At 38.3% G+C, this 23,525-nt stretch overlaps 1 protein-coding gene across 3 annotated transcripts in view; it reads left to right on the plus strand.

Annotated features, from left to right (window-relative positions):
* dmd (dystrophin) overlaps positions 1-23,525 on the plus strand; it is a 586,555-nt gene that overhangs the window by 484,200 nt on the left and 78,830 nt on the right. For 2 of the 3 annotated variants that reach the window (XM_061978041.1, XM_061978050.1), the window contains 3 exons: positions 812-875; positions 6,763-6,823; positions 12,252-12,287. In XM_061978041.1, coding sequence (XP_061834025.1) covers positions 812-875; positions 6,763-6,823; positions 12,252-12,287 — 161 coding nt within the window. Of the gene's footprint in view, positions 1-811; positions 876-6,762; positions 6,824-12,251; positions 12,288-16,357; positions 16,521-23,525 lie in introns of those variants that run through there. The other variant, XM_061978059.1, reaches the window with a different exon arrangement.

Genomic DNA, 23,525 nt, shown 5'->3' on the forward strand with positions numbered 1-23,525 from the left:
GATGGCCTGATCCCACACTGACACCTTAATGGCAGAGATAGAATGTGCTCACGCTGAAAGCTAAAAGCGCTATTTGCAAACCACCACTTTATATGCACCTAGTGCACTCAAATTGCCTCGAAGATAAGTTACATCTTGTATTCGCAGCTAATCTAAAGGCAGGCGGTGCGGCGAGGCAGTTTGCTGGAGCACTCAAGACCCTCCATAAAGCCCAACATTGTGACGTGTTGCGCCGTAAAGCTGTCTATATTGTTAAGTACAGGTATCTTAGATACTTTTGAAATTAGTCCTTTCCATCGAGGATGTGGAAGACATCTACCTATTTGGAACCGTGATCGCTGGGCATTGATCTGGTGTATCGTCAAATTCGTAAGACGATGGCAGCCACTCAAGGAGCCCAAAGGCTGTTCGTCGTAATGGATGGTTTGGGCAGGGCTGTGGGAACACAGACTGCGGCGATTTCTGAACTGAGTCGCAAGATGGATCACATCATGGAGAAGCTTGCTGAAAAGGAAAATTTTATTGAATTTGAGAGCACCCATCATGGACGAATAGAACAGACAAGTCATTGTTTTGTCTGCTCGCGGAAAACAAACATCCTAATCTACGCTTTGACTCCCTCAAATGGCCTTGACACTGTGGAAACAGGACCAGGCTGTTCTGAAAAACACCCCGGAGGACACCTCAATGATGGACGCTTTTGACCTCCCTCCCTCCTCAACGACACCTGGAGTCGAACTTTTGCAGATCGGCCACAGTCTAAAAAAAGGGCTCTTGTATTTCACTGATTGTTTATTTTTTCTTTAATCAGGTCTCAGTTGAAGACCACCTGAAGCAGCTGACGGATGCACACAGAGACTTTGGCCTCCTTCACGGCGAGTAAAACACACACTTTTGCCACAGTATTTCTTAGGCTTGACTTTGAATGTCAATATGATCGAAGACTCAAGGCTTGCATCTATTTAGGGATGTACTAAGTTTTGTACTGACCACCTTCAATGTAGTATTCTCATACTTGCCAACCCTCCCGAATTTTCCGGGAGACTCCCGAAATTCAGCGCCTCTCCCGAAAACCTCCCGGGACAAATATTCTCCCGAAAATCTCCCGATTTTCAGCCGGAGCTGGAGGCCACGCCCCCTCCAGCTCCATGCGGACCTGAGTGAGGACAGCCTTTTTTCACGTCCGCTTTCCCACGATATAAACAGCGTGCCTGCCCAATCACGTTATTCCATACGAGGCGTCCGGCATACCCCCGATGAGCATGGTGCAGATGGAGAAGATCTTCTCGGCGCCCGTGTTGGCGCACACGTTGCTGCTGATGGTGAAGTAGAGGGCAGCGATGTACGAGCTGCGCACCGACGGACCGCCGACCGTGTTGTTGACGTAGGGCATCACCAGGCGTTTGCCCAGCTCATGGAGCCATCCTTGGGGAAGAGACGGGAGGACAACAGGGTGACAAGAACTAAATCATCCAGACTAGAGATAAATTGTATTATTATGTTTATCTTACCTAAAAATAAATATATTTATTAATTTAAAAAAAAAAAAAAAAATACATTTTTACTATATTTTGCTAAAAACATCAAAATGAATTGTATTTTTATTTGTATTTTTTCTGACTCCTTATTACATCCAGCCATAGAATTATACATTAAAATAAACATATTTGAAATAATTAATTTTAAATGATCATAATAATTCATTTAAAATGACCATATTTAATTATTAAAATAATTGCTTGTTTATCAACAACTTTAGTATTTTATTCATTACATTTTGAAGCTCTCAGAAGCCAAGTTATGTTATATTCCTTAAGATTTATTTATGCAAGTTTGAAGTATCAATTATCTAAACACAGTTTTGTTTGCATATTTTCAGGATGTATATATATATATATATATATATACATATATATATATATATATATATATATATATATATATATATATATATATATATATATATATATATATATATATATATGTCTTAATAAGGTTATCCAAAAAATAGTGCTCGATACCGTAGTAGAGCGCAATATATGTATGTGTGGGAAAAAAAATCACAAGACTACTTCATCTCTACAGGCCTGTTTCATGAGGGGTTCCCTCAATCATCAGGATATTTTAATGGAAGCATTCACATACCATGGTTTGTATAGGGCACAGAGTGGGCAGCAGTAATCAAATGGTTTAACAACATCCAAGACAAACAACAGCACAACTTTATCTCCTTCGATATCGAAGAATTTTACCCTTCCATCACGCAAGACCTACTGACTCAAGCACAAGACTTCGCCTCAGACTACGACTCAATCACAGGCAACGAAAGAAACATCATCATCCACGCAAAAAACTCCATACTCATCCACAACAGTACACCATGGCAAAAAAAGAACAATTCAACATTTGACGTCACTATGGGAAGTTTTGACGGAGCAGAAACGTGTGAACTCGTTGGGAGTTTCCTCCTCTCCCAGCTCGCTAGCCTCAACCTGAACCTTGGTATTTTACCGTGATGACGGACTGGCAGTGTGTCGCGCCTCGCCAAGGAGCAGCGAGAATACCAAGAAGCGCATATGCCAAATTTTCAAAGAGAACGGCCTACGGATCACGATTGAAGCCAACAAACAAACCGTCAACTTCCTCGATGTCACTTTCAACCTGAGAAATAACAGCTACCAACCATTCACGAAATCCAACACAACACTCCAATACGTGCACCATGACAGCAACCACCCACCCACCACCACGAAAAGAATACCTACCGGAATTAATAAAAGGCTATCGATGCTGTCATCTAGCAAAGCTGAATTTGACCAAGCAACCCCCCCGTACCAAAAAGCACTTGATGAAAGCGGATACAATTTCACCCTCACCTATGAACCCACGCCAGGAAACCAACCAAAAAAGAACAGAAAACGAAACATCATCATCTGGTACAACCCCCCATACAGCAAAAACGTCTCAACTAACATTGGCCACAAATTCCTCACTCTGATTGACAAACACTTCCCCAAAGGCAACACCCTAAGAAAAGTATTCAACAAGAACAACATTAAATTGAGCTACAGCTGTATGAACAATATACGACAAATTATCTCAAACCACAACAAAACAATTGCAAATGAGCCGTCGGCCCCCGGACAGAGCGACTCCAAAACCAACAAAGGCTGCAACTGCCGCAAGAAACCTGATTGCCCTCTCAACGGGGGGTGCTTACAAACATCAGTTGTTTACCAATCTAAGGTAACACGCAAGGACATTAACACATCCGACACATATGTAGGATTAACCGAGGGAGAGTTTAAAACCAGATGGAACAATCACAAGGCTTCTTTCAGGAACCAAAACCTGCGTAATACTACAGAACTCAGCAAACACATTTGGGACCTCAAAGACAATAATGTTGAATATTCAATAACATGGCAAATTCTTGCATCCAGCACACCTTACAATAGTGGTAATAAAAGATGCAACCTATGCTTGAAAGAGAAACTGTTTATTATATACCGTCCAGACCTGTCATCCCTCAACAAGCGCAGCGAAATTGTATCAGCATGCCGCCACAGACGGAAACACCTCCTAGGTAACACATGAGCCAATCACCACGCCCCTACGCCAGCCTGTACCCACCCACTCTGTGCCTTATATAAACCATGGTATGTGAATGCTTCCATTAAAATCTCCTGATGATTGAGGGAACCCCTCATGAAACAGGCCTGTAGAGATGAAGTAGTCTTGTGATTTTTTCCCCACACATACATATATATATATATATATATATATATATATATATATATATATATATATATATATATATATATATATATATATATATATATATATATATATATATATATTGACTTTGTGAATTCTAGCTGTAAATATACTCCTCCCCTCTTAACCACGCCTCCCGCCCCAACCACGCCCCCCACCCCCCAGCCCCCCACCTCCCGAAATCGGAGGTCTCTAGGTTGGCAAGTATGAGTATTCTTCAAAAAAGGGGATTAATCAGTTGTATTTAAAGAATAAATGTCATCATGTACAAGTGGAACTCAACCTGCATTCAGTACAGTCCAAAAATACGTAACGTAACCGTAGATTTCATCTGTGGTGGATAGATACTGTAGGGGTTGATGTTTTTCTGAATGTTTACTCTTTTGTGTGCATATGTTCAAGAGTACAAGAGTTTTTTTACATGACATGCTTGTCTAGTCTCTGCAACATACGCAATTAGATATCGGGATACAATCATGTGTCCTTCATTGTCCAACACGAATGTACCCCACAGGGCTAATCATTGAACCCCAAGGTAACTATTTGTGTGGCCAACAATCTGCAGGTGCGTTTATAAGCTGTAAAAGGCCGCGCTAGCGAAGCAGAACCTTGATGCACTTTTCGTGTGTGCATCATTTATGTATGTGTATTAAGCTGCTGTTCTCATCACTTAACTTGGGTTTAATTACAGCTTGCCTGATTGAAACCCCTTTATAAGGGCAACATCTCAGGGGATGACGTTCCTAATACAGTGTCATTTTTCATGTAGACATGTTTCATACTGTAGCACTGTAAAATGGTGACACCACAAAGGTGGTGAGAGAGTTGCGGACTAGAATGGTACTTGTACATCGTCATAGATACCTTCTTTTTCGTGCCTGGATCCATCATTAACTTCTAGTGAGTTATTCACCCAGAAAATTAAGGAAGCTGTTGAAAGAATGATGGAAACGGTGGCAGCTTGATAAAAGAAAATTGTGAGGATGAACGTGCCACAATACACTTTAGTCTGCTAAAATTAGAAACAGGCAACTCAGGGTGTAACGGTACAACACAATCACAGTTCTGTAGCAGTGACGTGCGGTGAGGTTCATTGCTGGAGAGGCACTGACTTCATCACAGTCAGGTTTACAAACATATGAACCCTAAAGAGTATCTTATTCACCATTTGATTGGCAACAGTTTACAGGTTATGTTTAAAAGCTCATACCAGCATTCTTCCCTGCTTGGCACTCAGCATCAAGGGTTGGAATTGGGGGTTAAATCATCAAAAATGATTCCCGGGCGCGGCGCAGCTTCTGCCCACTGCTCCCCTCACCTCCCAGGGGGTGAACAAGGGGATGGGTCAAATGCAGAGGACACATTTCACCACACATAGTGTGTGTGACAATCATTGGCACTTTAACTTAACTTTAACTTTACACATACAAACTGTAGCACACAAAAAAGCACATTTAATTAAAAAAAACGTTATTATGGTCTTACCTTTACTTATAAATGAAGTCCATGCGCTGCTCCTTTTGAACAAAATCATCGATAACTTGTTTATAGAAGTCTTCCTTATCTTTCTTCAGTTTTAAAAGTCTCTCTGTCTCGATGGAGATCTTCCTTTAAGTATTACCTTCTGCTTCGATTGAAAGTCCAGTTTAGAAAACTGTTTTAGTTTAGATATGTAATCCTCCATGTTAAATGTCCAGGCGAGAGGAAAAAATAAACGATCGCTGCTAACTGTTGCTGCTTGTTGTCACTTCTTCTGCAGCCGAGTAGTCGCAAGAATGATCTCTGGGATCACTAGCGCCCTCTACCACCAGGAGGCGGGATTACTGCGAGCCTCACACAGTGTGTCTTCGCAGCCGTTTTATGATTGCTCAGCACAAGAAATACGTTACACACATACAGTTGTTGACAAAATACACTGTACATTATATACCTCAGCTAACTAAACTATGGAAATGTATAATATAATTCATATAGCAATACGGTCTCACTGCACAGCAGGCCAGCAGTTAGCCGAGTCATTGCGCAATCCATGGTGAGGCTCAACTCAGTGACATGCCTCAACTGGCTGCTGACTCACCACAAGTCTCTTCTCAGTATTTGAACGGCAAACGTGAAAATTCAGCGATTTTGAATGAAAAATAATCTAAAACTGGTGAAGTTAAATGGAAAATAACTTTATAGTATAATCACATATAACAATTTAATTTTTTTTTTTTCTTTTTACATTTTTTTTCTTTCCATGATGGCACGTGAGGCCCCGCCTCACCTGCCTCCCCTGACTGCAAGTCACTGTTCTGTAGGTATTGCACTTTTAATTGTATTTATTAAATGTTTTTATATGATAGATAAGAATATAAAATGTCATATGAAAACAGAATAATTTAAACAAAAATGTGCACAAATGGAGAAGAATTCTGTCAACAAACAATTTTTGTTATCACTCGTTTTCCTTATGAAGCTGGTCAAAGTAAATTTGTCAGCAAAGGTAAGTTTAGTTTTCAGTTATGTCGCTAACCACTTATGCCTTCTTATTATCAAAATGTGCCCGACATCAACAAACATGGTCAACATAAAATGCGAGACCCAAAGGGATCATTTATATTTAAAATGGGTTTCTTTATGTCGACATGTGTTGGAGTGTTGTAAATTATGCCCATAGTTTTTTGCAAAAGCAGATTTGTGATTATGTACCCAAAGTACAATTTTGCACAAAAGGGGAGGAAACTAATGTAAACAAACAACATGTATCAAAGTAGGTTGAAAAATCCCTTATGACCCATTTTGTTTATTTCTCTGGAAAAAGTCACAAGTAAATATGCAAGCAATGGCTAGTTTGGCTCATGTCGACAACCACTTGTATTGATGTGTGTCAGTCAATCTGAGGGATATTGACTTTAACGGGTTCCAATGTACTGATCATTTTACTCCAAGAGAAGTTTTTAGACTGTATGTGTCTGAGCCGGCCCCCACTTTCTGTTTCTGCAGGATCCGTTGACAGACCCTTCGAGCAGGGGGTCTCCCCAAACAACGTACCCTACTACATTAAGTAAGTAGTGCAATTTCAGCGAGCTTGCCTCTAAAATAAAATAATAATGTCACGTGTGTGCCGTTGAATTTGACTTGCTTCTTAATATTATCATATACGGGTATGTGCAGTTTTTTTTTTTAATGAATGTCATTATTTAAATGTTAATGTACAAAATATATAAATAAGCTAATGTGCTGTTGCCCTCAAATAGGATCAATTTACTACTTACTGCATGTAAATGGTGAATAGGAAAAAGGTAATGGGCCATTTTTAAATAAAGTGGCTTGTCATTTTTTCCACGTTTATAGTGTTTTGAACCCAGAGAAAGCAAAGTTGTCTCAAAGATGCAGTTTCTTTGTGTTGAAAGTAGTGGCTTGTGAAGACAGAATATAGAGTGGGCTAAATAAGTACAAACCCCGTTTCCATATGAGTTGGGAAATTGTGTTAGATGTAAATATAAACGGAATACAATGATTTGCAAATCATTTTCAACCCATATTCAGTTGAATATGCTACAAAAACAACATATTTGATGTTCAAACTGATAAAAAAAAAGTTTTTTGCAAATAATTATTTACTTTAGAATTTGATGCCAGCAACACGTGACAAAGAAGTTGGGAAAGGTGGCAATAAATACTGATAAAGTTGAGGAATGCTCATCAAACACTTATTTGGAACATCCCACAGGTGAACAGGCAAATTGGGAACAGGTGGGTGCCATGATTGGGTATAAAAGTAGATTCCATGAAATGCTCAGTCATTCACAAACAAGGATGGGGCGAGGGTCACCACTTTGTCAACAAATGCATGAGCAAATTGTTGAACAGTTTAAGAAAAACCTTTCTCAACCAGCTATTGCAAGGAATTTAGGGATTTCACCATCTACGGTCCGTAATATCATCAAAGGGTTCAGAGAATCTAGAGAAATCACTGCAGGTAAGCAGCTAAACCCGTGACCTTCAATCCCTCAGGCTGTACTGCATCAACAAGCGACATCAGTGTGTAAAGAATATCACCACATGGGCTCAGGAACACTTCAGAAACCCACTGTCAGTAACTATAGTTGGTCGCTACATCTGTAAGTGCAAGTTAAAACTCTCCTATGCAAGGCAAAAACCGTTTATCAACAACACCCAGAAACGCCGTCGGCTTTGCTGGGCCTGAGCTCATCTAAGATGGACTGATACAAAGTGGAAAAGTGTTCTGTGGTCTGACGAGTCCACATTTCAAATTGTTTTTGGAAACTGTGGATGTTGTGTCCTCCGGACCAAAGAGGAAAAGAACCATCCGGATTCTTATAGGCGCAAAGTTAAAAAGCCAGCATCTGTGATGGTATGGGGGTGTATTAGTGCCCAAGACATGGGTAACTTACACATCTGTGAAGGCGCTATTAATGCTGAAAGGTACATACATGTTTTGGAGCAACATATGTTGCCATCCAAGCAACGTTACCATGGACGCCCCAGCTTATTTCAGCAAGACAATGCCAAGCCACGTGTTCCATCAACGTGGCTTCATAGTAAAAGAGTGCGGGTACTAGACTGGCCTGCCTGTAGTCCAGACCTGTCTCCCATTGAAAATGTGTGGCGCATTATGAAGCCTAAAATACCACAATGGAGACCCCCCGGACTGTTGAACAACTTAAGCTGTACATCAAGCAAGAATGGGAAATAATTCCACCTGAGAAGCTTCAAAAATGTGTCTCCTCAGTTCCCAAACGTTTACTGAGTGTTGTTAAAAGGAAAGGCCATGTAACACAGTGGTGAACATGCCCTTTCTCAACTACTTTGGCATGTGTTGCAGCCATGAAATTCTAAGTTAGTTATTATTTGCAAAAAATAAATACAGTTTATGAGTTTGAACATCAAATATCTTGTCTTTGTAGTGCATTCAATTGAATATGGGTTGAAAAGGATTTGCAAATCATTGTATTTCGTTTATATTTACATGTAACACAATTTCCCAACTCATATGGAAACGGGGTTTGTACTTGATCCCCTGATGATTTTGTAACAAAGATGTGAACAATTCATAATGTTTATTGCAGCTTTGTTTATCGTTATCTGTCAATGATCTACACCCTTTAAGAAAGTAGTCCAAATTTAAGCTCATTATCTGGTTAAAAGACACCTGTCACACAAACAAGGCTTTCTTTGCCTATTTTTAAGCCCTGTTTTTTTTTTTACTTTCCCCCGATCAAATACAAATTTATTAATAACCTACATATAGTGTTTTTTTCTGGATGTTTATTTATTGTACATTCTGCCTTTCTCCGTTGAAACACAACTACCATAAAAATATGTGCAGTTCCTATCTTTGTAAAGATGGACACTTACAAAATCAACAGGGTATCAAATATTTATTTTACCCACTTTAAATGTTAAATGGTGGACAAGAGCACTGTTGTATTTGGATAACACGGTTACACTTCCGCATCAATATGTACATGATGTGCGCAATGGATGCACAACCATCCACATATCTATCATCATTCTATCTATCCATCCATCTATCCATCATCTATTCATTCCTTTTTCCATCCATCTATCCATCATCCATCCATCTCTCTGTCCATCTATCTATTTGTCTTAATGGTTGTCTTCTTATGTATTGGGAAGACAAATGTAGTTGTCTGTCCACTGCGTCCAGCACAATTGTGAAGTATTCCAAATTCTGCTAGGTACTTGGATAATTTTGGTGGAAACGATGCCACTGGTTGTCAAAATCCCTTGTAATTAATAAAGTTAGCATTTGTCATTGGAAGGAACTAACAAAACACATTGGCTGTGTCTCAATCCGTGCACTTCCATACTTACACTTAGGGCCTGATTTACTAAGATCCAAATACCACATGCTAACCATTGTGTGCAAAAAATACAATAGTGTGTACCATGTGCAATTAAAAAGTGGTGCAGACCGCCTGATTTAAATGAAGATTTTACATGCATTTTACCACAGAGACACTTGATAATTTCCTTCATGTTATCAAGCTGCTACCTGTGTGCGATGTTTTGTACCAGCAGCCCACATCTATAACCTGCCACACATTTTCTGATTCACAATCGAGACAACAGAAACATGCACATTGAAACTTTCTGACACTTTCTTTCACTTCCATTTTCTGTGCGTAGGGCTGTGGATCGCATTTGTGCGTTTGCAATGGCTTAGAGTGAAAGAAAATACATAATGAGAGACATCTTTTCATGTAGGAGGTATGTTGTAGTGATCTATTTCCTAAATATTTAAAGCGAACAGCATAAAAAAAAGGCCAGCAGACACCAAAATGCATCAATTGAATTAATTTTAATCGGCCCCATAAGTTATCCGGTAGCAATACAATTACAAAAGGAAATTGCTGAATAGATGAAATGTCTAACATTTTTTATTTCTAATCGTCCACCAAAATGTTAACACAAACGTAGGACAGAGGATTCTCGTCTGATACATCGTCTGTCAGTGCAGCTCATGGACTGAATCTGCAGCCACGTGTGGAACTGTCAGTTTGCAATCTTACTAAATATGAACGCCAAATAGCGCTCGCAAAATGGTGCTTGCAAAATGGTGATAAGTGTTGATAAATCCCATTGTGCGTGCTAAAAAAATGTATTTGCATCTTTTCCTTTTGTGGCTGTTTTGATGATCAGCATATATTTTGCATATGAATGAAGACTGAGACGCATAATGAATTGCACGCCTTATTCTGCTCACGTAACAGCATACTTGCCAACCCTCCCGGATTTTCCGGGAGATTCCCGAAATTCAGCGCCTCTCCCGAAAACCTCCCGGGACAAATTTTCTACCGAAAATCTCCCGAAATTCATGCGACCTGAGTGACGTGTCGACAGCCTGTTTTCACGTCCGCTTTCCCACAATATAAACAGCGTGCCTGCCCAATCACGTTATAACTGTAGAATGATCGAGGGCGAGTTCTTGGTTTCTTATGTGGGTTTATTGTTAGGCAGTTTCATTAACGTCCTCCCAGCGCAGTAACAACACACAACAACAGCAGTCACGTTTTCGTCTACCGTAAAGCAGTTCGTCTGCCGTAAACAGCAATGTTGTGACACTCTTAAACAGGACAATAATGCCATCTATTGTACATGCATATGTGACAATAACATCTAGGGCTTTTAGAGAGTGCAGTGCACAACTGCGCACACAACAAGGAGACGAAGCAGAATGCATCATCAGAGAGGGTGTTCAGCATGGTTAGAAAAATAGTGACAGAGAATAGAACAAGGATGGACAATTCAACCCTTAACTCAACAAAGAGTAGATGAGTGTTATGTGTGTGTATATGTGTAAATAAATGAACACTGAAATTCAAGTATTTCTCTTATTTATATATATATATATATATATATATAATAAAATAAATATATACATATATATAGCTAGAATTCACTGAAAGTCAAGTATTTCTTATATATATATATATATATATATATATATATATATATATATATATATATATATTTATGAAATACTTGACTTGGTGAATTCTAGCTGTAAATATACTCCTCCCCTCTTAACCACGCCCCCAACTACCCCCCCCCCCCCCCCACATCTCCCGAAATCGGAGGTCTCAAGGTTGGCAAGTATGCGTAACAGACGCAATCCACTTTACAAACATTTAGTACATCAGCTTTGCGTGTGCTATCAGGTTTGCACATGTTTTAGTACACACAAACCTTTTAGTAAATCAGGCCCTTAGTCTTTTGAGCGCACAAGTGTGTTCACACTGAGAAGTGTAGCAAAATGCAGTGCACTGTCAGTACCCGGATAGTGCACTCTAACATCTAAAATGGTGAGTGTGCAATAATGGACATTTACCACCATCAATAAACCCCCCTTGGCTACGTAGCAGATGGAGAGAGACTAAGTCGAGTGGTTGCAATTAACAAGTAAAAAGGGGACCAGCATACACGTTTTGCGATCGTCATTTCCGGTAAGTGCCCAACGGTAGTAATGGATCTGGGACAGCTCTATACTGTCAAAATCTATGCCTTCAAGAACTAACTACACCGTGTATATGGTATACTTATTGTGTGTACTGACGGAAGTATTCCATTTGAGACACAGCCATTTTCTGATTTTCTGAGCATGGTTTGATAAAAAATAAAATACACAATGGTGTAGACTTGTCTGTAACTTTTCTGCACTTAAGTGTCAAAAACATTAACAATGCATTGCATGCTAAAATGTTTTCGACATCATAAGTTATGTTATTCTGAATTGTTGCCTATCAAGTGCACCACCGTTGTTGGTGCAATAACTTCTTGCCTCTCTCACGCTGTTTTTGCATGTCATTGGCTACTCGCATCGTTGCCGTGTCTTTAACCGAGCGAAGGCCAGAACTAATTCACTCGAAACGACGAGAAGTTAGAGGTTTAGTTGCATGGAAGAGAGGAGAGTGAAGTGACAGGTTTTTTATCTCCACATGCAGAGAAGAAACTGGACCTGGCCAGATGACCAAGACACTGTGAGTGCACTAGTCAACCACACAAGCACACACAGGCTTTGAAAAACAACCTGCAAAATCAACCTATTCTTTTTCACTAAAAATGCACACGGCAGGGATTCAACAACACTGTGGCTCATACACACAAACACACCAGCATGAATAAAACAAGCTATTGAGGGTGTTAATTGTCCACACTGCACACACATCCTTTTGCACATTTTAAGTTCAACATCCAGGCACTGAGTGTGCAATGCATTATACCTTACTCCTCAGTGTAAACGCGGACTCTAAAGAAGTCGGAAGTAAGAAGTGTAAGTATGGAAGTGCACAAATTGAGATGGAACCACAATGATCCTCCTCATCCTTGATGAACCAAGAAGTACTCAGTAAGACTGAAGTCTACAAACTAAGCAACAAAAAATAGACAATGCTTCACACTCAGTGGCGAGTTTAGCTATGGCCCACATAGGCAATGAAGGGGGCGTCGCAAGGATTAGACAGAAAAAAAAGATTCATATTTATCTGTGCTCAGCGTTTATTTTGTCAGGTCAGAATATGTTTGTCAGTTGAGCGATCTCCACAGGTGTGATACCGACACCACATAGCGCTCACGCAAAGTCGATCAGATGCAAACAAGGAAGTGAGGACGTGAGTGCGCGATGCTTGGTAGACCAGTGGTTCTCAAGCTTTTTTCACCAAGTACCGCCTCAGAAAACACTTGGCTTTCCAAGTACCACCACAATGTCAAACATTAAAATACAGCAGTGTAATAGGCTTAAATATTCATTAAAAACAAGACAGAGGTTATTTATAACACAGGGATGTCCAAACTTTTTGACTTGGAGCTAAAATTTTTTAGCCATGGGCGGAAAGCTGACTACATGTAAAGTAACTGTACATATTTATGTGTGTGTGTGTGTGTGTGTGTGTGCGTATGTGTGTATATGTACCGTATTTTTCAGACTATAAGTCGCAGTTTTTTTCATAGTTTGGCCGGGGGTGCGACTTATACTCAGGAGCGACTTATGTGTGAAATTATTAACACATTACCGTAAAATATCAAATAATATTATTTAGCTCATTCACGTAAGAGACTAGACGTATAAGATTTCATGGGATTTAGCGATTAGGAGTGACAGATTGTTTGGTAAACGTTTAGCATGTTCTATATGTTATAGTTATTTGAATGACTCTTACCATAATATGTTACGTTAACATACCAGGCATGTTCTCAGTTGGTTATTTATGCGTCATATAACGTACACTTATTCAGCCTGTTGTTCACTATTCTTTATTTATTTTAAATTGCCTTTCAAATGTCTATTCTTGGTGTTGGGTTTTATCAAATACATTTCCCCAAAAAATTCGACTTATACTCCAGTGCGACTTATATATGTTTTTTTCCTTCTTTATTATGCATTTTCGGCCGGTGCGACTTATACTCCGGAGCGACTTATACTCCGAAAAATACGGTATATGTGTGTATATATACATATATATGTGTATGTATATATGTAATATAATACAGTTGCATACATATATAAAGACCCTGATGACACTACAATATGAAGTATTAACAATAAAACATTAAATATTAAGAGTATGCCTTCTACCTTGTTTACTTACGTGACAACCTCCTTAAAGTTTTGTAATCAATCAAAAATATCAAGCTGCTAAAATGAGCCAAACATGTTGAAGTCTGGAGAGTGTTTTGCATGTTTCCCATTAGGCACTGTTGTGGATTTAAATGGCTGTAACTTTAGACTTAGACTTAGACTTCCTTTTTATTGTCATTCAAATTTGAACTTTACAGCACAGATAAGAACGAAATTTCGTTACATAAGCTCATGGTAGTACAGGATAAAAAAGCAATAAGGTGCATATATAAATAAATAAATATATATAAATAATATATAAATATATATATAAAATAAATAAATATATATAAATATATATAAATAAATAAATAGATTACTGTACAGATAAATATATTGCACTTTTTCACACGCGTCTACGTTTATGGATGTATGTTATATTGTCTTTTTTATTCCAGCGAGTTAATCCATTTTGGGGGGAGTTGAGGGGATAATTTAATTATGATGCGTTCAAGAGTCTTACGGCCTGAGGGAAGAAGCTGTTACAGAACCTGGAGGTTCTGCTTCGGAGGCTGCGGAACCTCTTTCTAGAGTCCAGCACTGAAAACAGTCCTTGGTGGGGGTGGGAGGAGTCTTTGCAGATTTTCTGAGCCCTGGTCAGGCAGCGGCTTTTTGTGATCTCCTGGATAGGAGGAAGAGGAGTCCTGATGATCTTTTCCGCCGTCCTCACCACTCTCTGGAGAGACTTCCAATCTGAGGCATTGCAGGCTCCAGTCCGGACAGAGATGCTGTTGGTCAGCATGCTCTCTATAGTGCCTCTGTAGAATGTGCTGAGAATGGGGGGAGGGAGCTGTGCTCTTTTCATCCGACGCAAAAAGTGCATGCGCTGCTGAGCTCTTTTTACAAGAGCTCCGGTGTGTAGGGACCAGGTTATAGTGTCATTTATCTGCACCCCCAGGAACTTAGTGTCGCTGTGCCGGTGGAGATAGTTATTTAAATAATGAATGTCATTTAAATAATGTATGTGGTTGGACATGTTTTATATAATTCACAAAGTGATTGGGTTCTGTTGTGTGACCATGTGTGTTGACTTTCTGTGTAATTTGCAGTTTATTTGGTGCGCTCTTAATACATCAAAGTTCATTTCTTGTTCATTGACCAGTTATGCTAACACTCACCACCAGATGGCGATAGAAATGCAGCAATTAGGTGCTCACATATCTAAAAATTAAGCTCCGACCCAGATTCTTTATTAAACTCTGGATGTCTCAGATGCCGGCGGGCCACTCTTGGCCGTAATTTGGACAGCGCTGATTTATTAGTATATTTAATATTTTTGGCCACTGTAACATTACACACAGTTTGAACAGTAACACAGTGTTTAAATTTTTAATTAAGTCATTGTTTGGCGTACCACTAGATAGAGCCCACGTACTACAGTTTGAGAATCACAGTGTGAGACAGTCCCAGCTGCTCAAGGACAAATTAGAGTAGCAAAAATGATGATTGGCTAAAAAATGTGCTGAGAAGTTATGGGGTTTAGCCAAAGTGGTCTTGCACAAAGTGCCTCTAGCTCCCCCTGCCCACACTTGATTAGTTTATTTGTTTCATTTTTGTCCACAATTTGACTTAGGTGTTGTTATGAACATTAATTACAGGTCGAGCTTTTAGCATTTCTTAGGAGCATTTCTTTAATTATTTACTTTACATGTCAAAAGTTACATTTCTTGGAATAGAATAGAATTTGGAATGAAATAGTCATGAAAAAACAAAAACAGGGGTCATTGGTGAGAAATATATTGAAGCATATTCACACAACAAAAAGATAAAGAAAGTGACTGTTCATACTTGGCCAATAAATAACAGGATTTTGGTGCTGGTGTATTTTCCCAAACTTTTCTTTTTCAACACATCTCATTATTTTACTCTAAATCTCATTATTTTACTCTAAGGCTTTGTTCCATTTTATTCTTTCTTTCGTGCATTTATTTACTTATTTATTTCTCTCTTCCCTTCCCTGGAAAGACCTGCAAGCTTTTTGGGAGCGTCTCAGCTGCTTTCCTTAAGCAAACAGCAGAATGGGGGATGGGGAGTTCCTCCTCAGTGGCGTCAAGCAGTCGGGCTGAAAAGCGAGCTCGACCAGAAGTTGGACGTTTTTGTCAAAATAAATGCTTCATCCGGTCTCGCTGCATTGGATCGGCTTAGTAGTATGCGCTGAAATTATTACATAAGAATATCGGGCTGTTTCTCATTTTAGCTAGAGAAAAGCAGAGAAACCCAAGCAAAATTAAAATGCACTTGAGAATTTGAAAAAGGCCCTTTGTGGTGGAACCTTGTCTAAATATAATGTTATTATTAACATCATGCCACTAATAGGCTATATTTACATCATCCCTGTGTGTGCCAATTGCAACTGGGTAATTAGATTTCTGCTTCGAACCAAACTTTTATTTTGAAAACGGTGGAGCGGAATCGGCCCTTGTTGTAACCGTGTGTGACTTGACTCGGGAGTCAGCCCCTGCAAAGCACGGACAAGCTCCAGCACGGTTGTCCTGGTGCTCGTGAAGACGCCGAGTCAGACCGCGGAAGGGATTTCGGGGGACATCGGCTCGGTTCTGCCTGACCGGCGGGCGACAATGCGGGAGCAGCTTCGGAAGTGAGTGCTGGGATTGGTGGCTTTTTTTTATTTTTATCATCATTAATGTTGTTGTTATTAACAATGGTGGTGCCGCGTTAACGCTAGCGAGGGTCTTTGAAAAATGTGACAAAGGTGTATTCACGTAACATTTAGACTGTGGGAAAAATCAATTGCATGCTATTAGTGCCGCTAAAGACATTTAAGAAAATGTAATAATAATGATATAAAAGCATGCTTATAACGAGAACCTGAAAAAAGATGCACGCTTCCGTGGCGGTTCGGTGATCTTTTCAGCCGGGAAGCAGACGCGATCTTTGGGTTTCGGCTACACCGACCCCCTTCCCTTTCTTTGGATACCTGGCTAATGCATTTCCTCGTGTTTCGAGTCACGATCTCTGCCAGGTTCGCAACCGGCGTTATTTCCCGTGTGTGAGGGGATTTTTTTGTTTTGTTGCATCGCCCCGTTCTGCAGGTTGATGCATCAGTGCGCGTTGCATTCCTCCACACAGCCCCACGCGTGTGCGTGTCGCACGGAAAATGTGGGATGCTCCTGGTCCAGTGAGTGGGGGGTCGAACACAGCGCACGTCATTGTGCGTGAGTTAAGGCTCAGCCGCAGTCTCTAGCAAGCCCCGGGAGCTTTAGTTGTCGATGCGGGATGGTTGCAAGAAAGCTGCAGAATATCGGCACCCGAATAATGTGTCCACGTTTATTTGAAGCCAAAACATGGAAGAGAAGTACAGTATGTGATAACTCAGGCTGTCTCGGATGGAATCCTGAGTGTGCACATTTTGACAAGCTAGTACTGTCCAAAATCCATTACACTGGTACATCGGTTTGATTTTGATTTTATTTTTATTTTTTATTAAGGATCCCCATTAGCTGGTTGCCACAACAACCCACTAGTCTTCCTGGGGTCCACAAACTCAATACAATTACAAGTAAAAGCATATACGTTTGTAATTAGGGATGTCCGATAATGGCTTTTTGCCGATATCCGATATTCCGATATTGTCCAACTCTTTAATTACCGATATCAACCAATACCGATATCAACCGATATATACAGTCGTGGAATTAACACATTATTATGCCTAATTTGGATAACCAGGTATGGTGAAGATAAGGTACTTTTAAAAAAACATTATAAAATAAAATAAGATATAAAAAAAAATCATGAATAAAAAAGAAAGTAAAACAATATAAACACAGTTACATTGAAACTAGTAATTAATGAAAATTAGTCAAATTAACTGTTAAAGGTTAGTACTATTAGTGGACCAGCAGCACGCACAATCATGTGTGCTTACGGACTGTATCCCTTGCAGACTGTATTGATATATATTGATATATAATGTAGGAACCAGAATATTAATAAGAGAAAGAAACAACCCTTTTGTGTGAATGAGTGTAAATGGGGGAGGGAGGTTTTTTGGGTTGGTGCACGAATTGTAAGTGTATTTTGTGTTTTTATGTTGATTTAAAAAAAACGATACCGATAATAATAAAAAAACCGATACCGATAATTTCCGATATTACATTTTAACGCATTTATCATCTCTATTTGTAATTATAATTACACTAATTATACCTACACCAGGGGTATATTCGTATATATGTTATTCGTATATATGTTGTATTTTTATCGCTATATTAGTCTATTTATACCTGCATTGTCCTTTCCCTCCTTAAACTTTCCATCATTGTAACTGAGCTACTGTGTTGAACAATTTCCCTTGTGGATCATTAAAGTTTGTCTAAGTCTAAGTCTTGTCTAAGTCTAAGGTAGGGAACCTATGGCTCTCGAGTCAGATGCAGCTCTTTTGATGACTGCGTCTGGCTCTCCGATAAATCTTAGCTGACATTGCTTAACACGATAAGTAATGAATAATTCCGCTGGTAATCACAGTGTTAAAAATAACGTTCAAAATATAAAACATTCCCATGCATTTTAATCCATCCATCCGTTTTTCTACCGCAACTGTTCAAGAAGTAGCATTAATGTATTAAAGTATTTGATTTATTATTGGTTAGCTTCAGAAAAACAATGTTATTAAAAAGAATGAGAGGCTTATTATACTCTAAAAATGTTGGTCTTACTTAAAAAGGCACGCATTTAGTTGTATTCAGTGTTATAAAATATTATATGGCTCTCACGGAAATACATTTTAAAATATTTGGCTTTCCTGGCTCTCTCAGCCAAAAATGTTCCCGACCCCTGATCTACACAATACAGAAAAAATAAAAGCATCAATAAGAAAACAAGCAAACAATTTACAGTCACAGAATAATACTTACCATATAAATATAACTACACAATACAAAACCAAACAACAAGCAAACTAATTTAAAGACTCATATAACATATTACTTTCTTTTTAAAAATCTGTTTACTTTCAATGCCGGTGAGAATTGGAGGCAGGTTATTCCAGAGCGATACAGGTCTATAAATAAAAGATTTCCGCAAAGCATTCTTCCTGGGATGAGGGAGTACAAAATGCCCCTCACTAGACGCCCTGGTATTATAATTACCGTATGTATAGTGCTACTGTGAACTATTTGGGCCATGAGAAAAGCAGGAGTTTTACTACCGGTTACTGATTTGAACAATATTAGAGTATTAGCTGACAACCTGTTCTGCACTGTTAGCCAGGAAAGAGAAGCATGCATTTGGTTCACATTGGTTCTTAGTGAACAACCCAGAACCAGCCTTGCTGCCCTATTCTGGACAATCGGTTTAGTAATCCGTTCCGAAAAGCGTCATACCAAAGCAATTTTTCACACAAGAAATATTTAAATTTAATAATTTGTTCCACAAACTTGAAATGTAAAGTTAAAGTTAAAGTACCACTGATAGTCACACACACACTAGGTGTGGTGAAATTACTCTCTGCATTTGACCCTTCCCCTTGTTCCACCCCCTGGGAGGTGAGGAGAGCAGTGAGCAGCAGCGTTGGCCACGCTCGGGAATCATTTTGGTGATTTAAACAAACTTAAACATTGAGTTGAGTTCAGTTGAGTTTGAGTTTATTTCAAACATGCAAGCACACAACATGATACATCACAATTTCCAGTTTCTCTTTTCAACATGGAGTAGGAAGAAGCAGAGCTTATTTAGTCATACCCCTTTTCTGTTACATAACAGTTGCTAAAACTTTTGTTCACTTCCTGTTCTCAATTTATTCACAATATACTCCATAAGTAATCACAATAAAAATAAATAAATAAATAATAATTGGTGAAGTACCCGGTAAGTCATATTTCATATAATGAGATAAGTAAGATTATTTGGAGAATGAAAGAATGGATGCATGAAATACATTCAGAATGTTTATCATGGTTCTTCTTTGTACTTTGTAAACACTTTAAGTTTGAAGAGTTTCTTGAAGTGGATCATATTAGTACATTGTTTGATTGCTTTGCTTAATCCATTCCATAATTTAATTCCACATACAGATATACTGAAGGTCTTAAGTGTTGTACATGCATAAAAATGTTGTAAATACAATTTTTCTCTAAGATTATATTTCTCCTCTTTTTTTGAAAAGAAACATAAACAACTTCATAGAGAATAAATATAGTTTTACATGCAGAAAACAATGCGAAATACATATAAAGGACTAGTCTTGTTGCGATACCAATTTATTTTGATACTTTTCGATACCTTTCTAAATAAAGGGGACCACAAAAAATGGCAGTATTGGCTTTATTTTAACAAAAAATCTTACGGTACATTAAACATATGTTTCTTTTTGCAAATTTGTCCTTAAACAAAATAGTGAACATACGAGACAACTTGTCTCTTAGTAGTAAGTAAACAAACAAAGGCTCCTAATTTAGCTGCTGACGTATGCAGTAACATATTGTGTCATTTTCCTTTCTATTATTTTGTCAACATTATTGAGGACAAGTGGTAGAAAATGAATTATTAATCTACTTGTTCATTCACTGTTAATATCTGCTTACTTTCTCTTTTAACATGTTCTATCGACACTTCTGTTAAAATGTAATACAGTGGTTCTTAACCTGGGTTCGATCGAACCCCAGGGGTTCGGTGAGTTGGCTTCAGGGGTTCGGCGGAGCCTCCGTCACGGAGGTAAAGACACATCCGACTTATCGTGTAAATAAAAACTTCTCCCTATCGGCGTATTATGGATACCCCCAAACAATGTCCCCTCTAATTTTCCATCAGATTTGCAGGTTGTTTGTTTGATTGATCGATTGAAACTTTTACTAGAAAATTGCAAAGGAAGAGAATACATTATATGAAACAGTACAGTTTACACAGTACAGTACACATTCCGTACAATTGACCACTAAATGGTAACACCCGAATAAGTTTTTCAACTTGTTTAAGTCGGGGTCCACGCTAATCAATTCATTGTAATGTGTGTAAGGTGTGTAATTTGTTGTGAGTTCATGCACTGTGTTGGTTTTGTTCTTTGAACAAGGTGCTGTTCATGCACGGTTCATTTTGTGCACCAGTAAAAAAAACATATACCATAACTTTTTCTTGAATTTGAAATAAAAAAACATTTTATTTTTCACTAAAGAAGGGTTCGGTGAATGCGCATATGAAACTGGTGGGGTTCGGTACCTCCAACAAGGTTAAGAACCACTGTGTTTGGATACTTTACATTAGTTTTGGATGATACCACCAATTTGGGTATCAATCCGATACCAAGTTGTTACGGGATCATACATTGGTCATATCCAAAGTCCTCATGTGTCCAGGAACGAATTACCTGAGTTTATAAACGTAATATAAATATATTAAAAAAAAAAGATTTTGTGATGCAACAAAATATCGATGTACATAGTAGTATCGACGAGATACGCTCCTGTACTTGGACCGTTACTTTTGAGAGTCGGTATAGTACCGAATATGATTCATTAGTATCGCGCGGTACTATACTACCGTAATACCGGTATACCGTACAACCCTATAAAGGACTGATTAAATGGATAAATCCACATTTAACATTGTTTTTACTTCATTGAAGACTCATGTTAGCAAATAGGGAGTGGGGAAAGTTGTAGCAAAGTTCATACTTTGCTACAACTTTTTTCTTGAATTCAACTGTGTTCCTTCAAAAATGCTGTTACAACTTTGATTGATCCATTGGTGGATTATTTGCAGTTGTACCTCATAAAAAAGCACTGAAACTGAGTCACCTACACATTTTGATTTTTTGTTTGGGCACTCCATTCTGTGGTATGATACGCAGGAAAACCGACTACTTTGTTACACACAATGTACAATAACCAAGACAGTACACCAAAAAATCATTTATCTGGCGAGCTAATGCTACCATTAATGGCTTAACAGAACTTATGTATTTTTATCATTTACATGTTGAAATTGGCCCTAGTGTATGAATGTGAGTGTGAATGTTGTCTGTCTATCTGTGTTGGCCCTGCGATGAGGTGGGGACTTGTCCAGGGTGTACACCGCCTTCCGCCCGAATGCAGCTGAGATAGGCTCCAGCACCCCCTGCGTCCCCAAAAGGGACAAGCGGTAGAAAATGGATGAATGGACATGTATATTAAACAAAGATGAGCAGGATTGTTACTATGATAGCTAACACTGAGGAACTACTTTTAGCAGCGCTGTGATGACAGAGAGGTAGCTTATGAAGCTATTGGCATACGAGCCGATGAGCTGCTGCCAACTCTTGCTAGTGTTTATTTACAAGTTAGAATGCATTGAAAAGAAAGACACATGTATTTGTCTCACAGGAGGATTGTGAATGATAGGCAAAATAATGCAGTTTCCCTTTCAAACACTTTGGAAATTTAGCTCGTTGTAGGCTTTCATGTCATGGTTGCAACTAAGGCTGCAGCTAACGATTATTTTTCTATCGATTAATCTATAGATTATTTTTTTCGATTAATCGGTTAATCTATAGATTATTTTTTTTGATTAATCTATAGATTATTTTTCCTTTTACCGATTATTTTTTTTATTTAAAATGAAGATGAAAAAATAAATGTAGGCCAGTTTTTTCAAAAGGCATGGCTTTTATTTACAAAAAAAAAAGTATGGCCACTCAGTCAACATTGACAACAACATGACAAAATTTTCTGTAACAATGTAAACATTTAAAACTTTTAACATTTAACAAAATTAAAAGTAGCTTATTTGCTTTTTAATGTGCAAATATAAAAGTAAACACCCAGTGCAATCTTAATATTCTGCAATAGTATAAGCATTTCAAAAGTAAAAGTATTGCTTATTTTGCTTTAAAATGTGCAAAAATAAAGATAAACATCCAATACAAAAAAGTGCAAAACGGAAATATTCTATAACAACAGTGTAAACATTTCAACAAAAGTAAAAGTATTGCTTATTTGCTAAAATGTGCAAAAATAAAGATAAACATCCAATACAAAAAAGTGCAAAACGAAATATTCTGTAACAACAGTGTAAACATTTCAACAAAAGTAAAAGTATTGCTTCTTTTGCTTCATAACACAACAATGATAGTATGATTAAAGTGAAAGTTAATTGTTCGTTTGTACATAGTATATGTAACTGTTAATGTTGTAAAAGGTATTTGCACAACTAATTAACGTTAGCGTTAAAGAGGAGCGCGTCTTTGTAAACACTGAACAGGCACGCCAAACGCTCCTCTCAGAGCGAAACGGTGCTTTAGTTTATGAATTTACAACGCAGATACAAATGACACATTCATGTTTTTGTGTAATGATGACAACGTATACTCATGCGGACGATTGACTAGTTGATGGTGATGTCAAGAACGCTGTCGGGTGTTTTCTTTTCAAATGTTCATTTATAGCCGTTGTGCATACAACAACATTATTAGCAGAGGTGGGTAGAGTAGCCAGAAATTGTACTCAAGTAAGAGTACTGTTACTTTAGAGATTTATTACTCAAGTAAAAGTAAGGAGTAGTCACCCAAATATTTACTTAAGTAAAAGTAAAAAGTATATTGTGAAAAAACTACTCAAGTACTGAGTAACTGATGAGTAACATACACATATATATATATATATATATATAT

This window comes from Nerophis lumbriciformis, linkage group LG01, assembly GCF_033978685.3.
Source record: "Nerophis lumbriciformis linkage group LG01, RoL_Nlum_v2.1, whole genome shotgun sequence".
NCBI lineage: Eukaryota > Metazoa > Chordata > Actinopteri > Syngnathiformes > Syngnathidae > Nerophis > Nerophis lumbriciformis.